The sequence below is a fragment of the Cannabis sativa genome, chromosome 6 (genome assembly GCF_029168945.1).
Source record: "Cannabis sativa cultivar Pink pepper isolate KNU-18-1 chromosome 6, ASM2916894v1, whole genome shotgun sequence".
Classification (NCBI taxonomy): domain Eukaryota; kingdom Viridiplantae; phylum Streptophyta; class Magnoliopsida; order Rosales; family Cannabaceae; genus Cannabis; species Cannabis sativa.
Genome location: NC_083606.1, coordinates 7557336 through 7562436, shown reverse-complemented (window position 1 = coordinate 7562436; position 5101 = coordinate 7557336). Strand labels below are relative to the sequence as shown.

Here is a 5101-nt window from a genome sequence, read left to right as displayed (position 1 = left end):
TCATCATTATAATAAGTTAATATCATGCATACCCTGTTTTTCTAACTCGGAATATATGAAAACATTTATCTACCGTTAAAATTGTTAGGGACCACTATCAAATTTGGACACTATTACAAGGTCTAACTTTATTTGTGAAATTATTATTTTTTTTAAAAAAAAACAAAAAAAAAACTTTTATTCGTGGAAATTTAGAAAGCAAGTGCCTCTAAATCTTCCTTTTTGGACATGAGAAAATATGTGGTCATTTTTTTGTATGTATACAACGGAGAAACATTGGTATTAATAATTAATAGAGAAAGATATATTATTATGAAGTGTAATATTATTATTAATACAATTTAAGATCGAATAAAAAACTGTAAATCAATTATAATACTTCTATCTCATAATAGTGCTTTCCCATAATAATGCTCTAACTAATAATGCATATTATAAAACTTTACACAAATTACTAGTAATCATACATAAATCCCCATTATCATTAATACATTCCATAACAATAACAATGAACTCTTAATCAAACCAAAATCATCATTAACAAACAAAAACACAAAATCAAGTTCATAAATCTCCAAAATAACATTAAAATACTTTGAAATAAAAAACATAGAAATAGCATATCGCTAGTCCAGTAGAGCTTTAAGAGTAAACACAGAATAACAAAACGACAACATTACAACCGTTCCACTTGATAAAACGACAATAAAAGGCTCACAAGCAAGGCCAAGCAACCATAACCACTTCCTCAGCCGCCTTTACTTCCTTCCAACACCACCTCATGGCGTTTGGGGTGCGCACTACGCTCTCCTTCACATTAGCAGAATAAGTACGGTACAGTACGCACCCACCACCTGACAGATCCTGCTTCACCAAATCCACACACGTGTACCCTTCCAACTCAGCACACCTCGTGGCCCACCTCAGCGCATCACGCGACCCGCACGTGACAGCAACGGAGAATTGAGTGGGCCCAAAACACGTCAGCACCTTCCCTACCAACTTTTGAAAAGGTTCCATGGCCTTGGGATCGAGTCCTCCAGCCTCGTAGCTAGCGTAGCTAAACCCATCCTCTGGGGTCACGTGCACTGTAGAGTACGCTGCACCTTCAATACCGTTCATTGAATATCCACAAGGGTCAAAGTCAAAGTCGCAGATCACGTGACCGGGAATGATGTCGTTTATGCCTGATAATTTAGTCATTTCTTTAGCTGAAACGACGTCGTCTCCTGAGTTTTTGTAAAACACGGCCGCTTTATCTCTGCTCAATCCAGTCATGCAAATCTCAATGTTGATCTCGTCTTTTCCGTCCACCGTGACCGGAGATTTCGCCGCCGAGTAAACATGCCAGTTCCTGTTAGGACATTCGGAGTCTCCCATGACGTAAGCTTTGGGGTTCAAGTCGGCGAAGTAAGTGTTCAGAGCAGCAACTTCTTCGATAAAGTTCCGGTGAGGAGCTGGCTGAGCTTCCGGAAAGATGAAGGTTCCGCGAGAGTATCTGACGGCGGAGACAGCGAGTGAAAGCTTGTCAGCTAGTCGGAGAATCGGCGGAATAGAGGAGAGGAGCTTTGTAGTCCCACATGTTTTGATTATGATCTTGTATGAGTAGATGAAGAGACTCGACTCGGAGAGTACGTACGAGTCGAGCTCCGAGTTGGAGAGGTGGGCCACAATAGTACAGCAAGCGGGCTCGAGAATGGAGTCTATTTGGGCCCGAGTCAGAGCCCGGAGGCCCAATCCTTGTGGGTCCATTAAGAAAGGTGGCTGAGAAAAAGTAATCTCCAGACGCTTTTCAAAACCCTCGAACCCAATTGGGGACGAAGAAGAAGAAGAAGAAGAAGACATGGTTATACTATCTGTATTCAAAGCTTTGAAACAAACAACGGTTGGGAAATCGAAAATGGTGCGGTGGCGATCGGTGGATTAATTAATGCTGAAATTAAAACCCTAATCTACGGCTTTCTGAATGCGTCTCAGGATGGCTTCCTCAAGCACTGTTGCAAATCAACAAAGAAATATATAAATAAAACATGAATTAAAAAATGAAGAAATGAATGGAATAGGGTTTGAATAATATGATTACGTTTGAGTATGCAGCAGATCTGAACTTTTCAATTCCACCGTTTGGACGAATATCTTCAATGCTGTAACCGAGAGGAGCTTCGTATTGTTGAGCGTTGTTCTTACTAGTACTACTACTGCTAGACTTCTTTTTCCCACCTTTCGTTTCCATTACAACATTCACGCTTTTTCTCTGCAACCAAACACCCCAATAATAATAAGAGAAATTCAACAACAATAGCAAAATATATAAACAACAATTAACCCTAAAAATTAAGTAAATTACGATCAAAACAACAACGAACCTTAAAATCTTCTTTGAATAACAAGAGGGGAATTTCTTTGATCGGAAACCCTAGCTAGAGAGTTGAAAATTCAATACGTAAGAAAGAGGACACGATTAATTTTTCTTAGAGGATTTTTTCTTTCTCTGAAATTTGAGGTATTCTTTTGGGTTTGAAGAGAATTGTGAAGGAAGGTATGAGTATTTATAGGTAAAAAGACCTAATGGAAGGTGTAATATATTAGGATTAGGAGGCTATCAAATATTTTAAATTAAAAGTTCAAAAATAGTAATTTTAATATTTAAAAATGGAAAAGAAAATTCCTGATTTTTTGTAAAATGATTCTGCATTGGGTGAGTTGTACCCTGCGAATTATCCACGCGGCGGTTTCCTGCTCCAGAATAGTGACACGTAATGCATGTTAGTCGAGTACGTGTAACATTTACGGCGCGTGCTGCTTACGCTTCTTCTTATTGGAGCGCACTTTTATCTTTATTTCTTACAAATTTAATCATTGTCTAATCAAATTAGGATTCTGTCAGAATAAGCTAATTTTTAAAAATTCAATAAAATTTACTTTTAATATATCCTTTTGAATTTGATATATTTTCCTAATTTTTTTTCTTACATCTTTTTATTAATTTTTGAAAGTTTTTTTTTAGGAAAAGAAAATAATTCATTCAAACAAAACAAGTTACAGAGCAAAGGCACGCAGCCTCAAACACACAAACCAGAAACAAGAAACAGTTACATGACTGTTAATAATACCTATCTCTTTTGTTTAGTAAAGAAAGGCATCTAATTCTAGCTTGATGACTAATTTAATAGCTAAGCAGTGAAGTTTTATAGAAATTTCAATAATGGAAAACTCAGCTCAAAGAGACTGAGATGCAGAACTTTCATTATATAGAAAAATACCAAATACAGAGAGGGTACAGAGTACCAATAGCAGTAATACACGTGTAGGAGAATATACAATAGAATCAAATCATAACAGAAAGTTGTTAAGGGGCAATAATTGGAATAAAAAGGACACCAGCTGAATTGGGATTCCCTCATTCACTGTCCTCTGTATTTGACAGCTCAGCACTTGACTCAATTCTTTTGACACCACCCCTCAAACAAAAGGGAGATTGTGTCACATTGAGTTTGTCTGTAAGGAATTGAAACCGAGTTGGAGTGAGGCTCTTGGTCGAGCAATCAGCTATCTGATCATGGGATGGAACATATCTGATTTCCAGCTTCTTGTCAAGTACTTTGTCTCTCACAAAGTGTACATCCAATTCGATGTGTTTAGTTCTCGCATGGTAGACTGGATTCGATGCAAGGGAACTAGCACTTAAGTTATCACACCATATTACAGGAACTGATGCACACTTGAACTTCATTTCATTCAATAATTCTTGCAACCAAGACAACTCTGCAGCAAGATGTGCCAATGCTCTATACTCGGACTCAGTGCTAGATTGGGCCACAACCGTTTGTTTCTTAGACGACCACGAGATCAAGGAGTCACCCAAGAAAACACAATACCCAGCTACAGATTTTCTGTCGTCTGGGCAGCAAGCCCAGTCGGCATCAGAGAAGCCAACAAGATTCAAAATCATACTAGGAGCTATGTGAAGACCATGATGCCTGGTTCCTTTGAGGTACCTGAGTATTCGCTTTGCAGCGCCCCAGTGAATGTCGGTTGGTTGTTTGAGAAATTGGCTGAGTTTGTTCACTGAGAAGGAGATGTCCGGTCTGGTGTGGCTGAGATATTGAAGAGCTCCTATCACGCTTCTATAGACTGTTGGCTGGGTAAGTGGGGTTCCATCTGATATAGACATTGTCTTGTCTGCTGTCATGGGGGTAACACTTGACTTGGTATTTTCCATCTTCACCTTTTGTAGTAATTCAGCAATGTACTTGCCTTGAGACAGGTAAATTCCAGTGTGATCTCTAAATACTTCAATGCCTAGAAAGTATTGGAGAGGTCCAAGATCCTTTAGAGAGAAAGTCTGTTTGAGTCTTGTTATGAAGGCATGAAGTTCGGTTGAGTTATTCCCTGTTACTACTATGTCATCGACATAGACAAGTACCAAGATGGTGTGCTTCGGTTGCTTCATCATGAAAAAGGAAGAATCGGCTTTCGAGTTTTCAAAACCCCAGTGAACAAGTGTGGTCTTTAGCTGATCGTACCACGCTCTTGGAGCTTGTTTAAATCCGTAGATTGACTTGTGGAGTTTGCACACACGATGAGGCTTTTGAGGATCTTCAAAACCCGGAGGTTGCATCATATACACATCCTCATCAAGAGTTCCATTGAGAAATGCATTATTAATATCAACTTGTCTAACCTCCCAGTCATACGCAATAGCAAGAGTGAGAACAACACGCACAGTGGCAGCCTTTACAACGGGACTAAATGTCTCTCCAAAGTCTAGACCGGGTCTTTGGTGAAAGCCTTTAGCAACAAGGCGCGCTTTGTACCATTGAAAGCTTCTGTCAGCATTATATTTTACTTTAAAAATCCACTTGCAGCCAACAATGTTATATAACTCAGAAAACGGAACTAAGGTCCAGGTCTTGTTGCGGATTAAGGCAAAAAATTCAGTCGACATTGCCTTGTTCCACCCCTCATGCCGAAGTGCAGCTGCCACAGAGGCAGGTTCATGAAGATCAAGAGAAAATGTTGACTGGCCAACGAAGGTACGAGGTTTAAAGATCCCAGCTTTCCCACGAGTAATCATGGGATGAGTTGCTTGAATTGGTGA

General features: G+C 39.2%; 1 protein-coding gene across 1 annotated transcript; it reads right to left on the bottom strand.

Moving 5' to 3' along the window:
* Positions 1–458: 458 nt before the first annotated feature.
* Positions 459–2540, bottom strand: LOC115725611 (S-adenosylmethionine decarboxylase proenzyme). Its single transcript, XM_030655195.2, has 3 exons — positions 2367–2540; positions 2084–2254; positions 459–1994 (listed from the first exon to the last, which is right to left on the bottom strand). The coding sequence occupies exon 3, from the start codon at positions 1843–1845 to the stop codon at positions 715–717; it is 1131 nt and encodes a 376-aa protein (XP_030511055.2). The 5' UTR covers positions 1846–1994; positions 2084–2254; positions 2367–2540; the 3' UTR covers positions 459–714.
* Positions 2541–5101: the final 2561 nt, after the last annotated feature.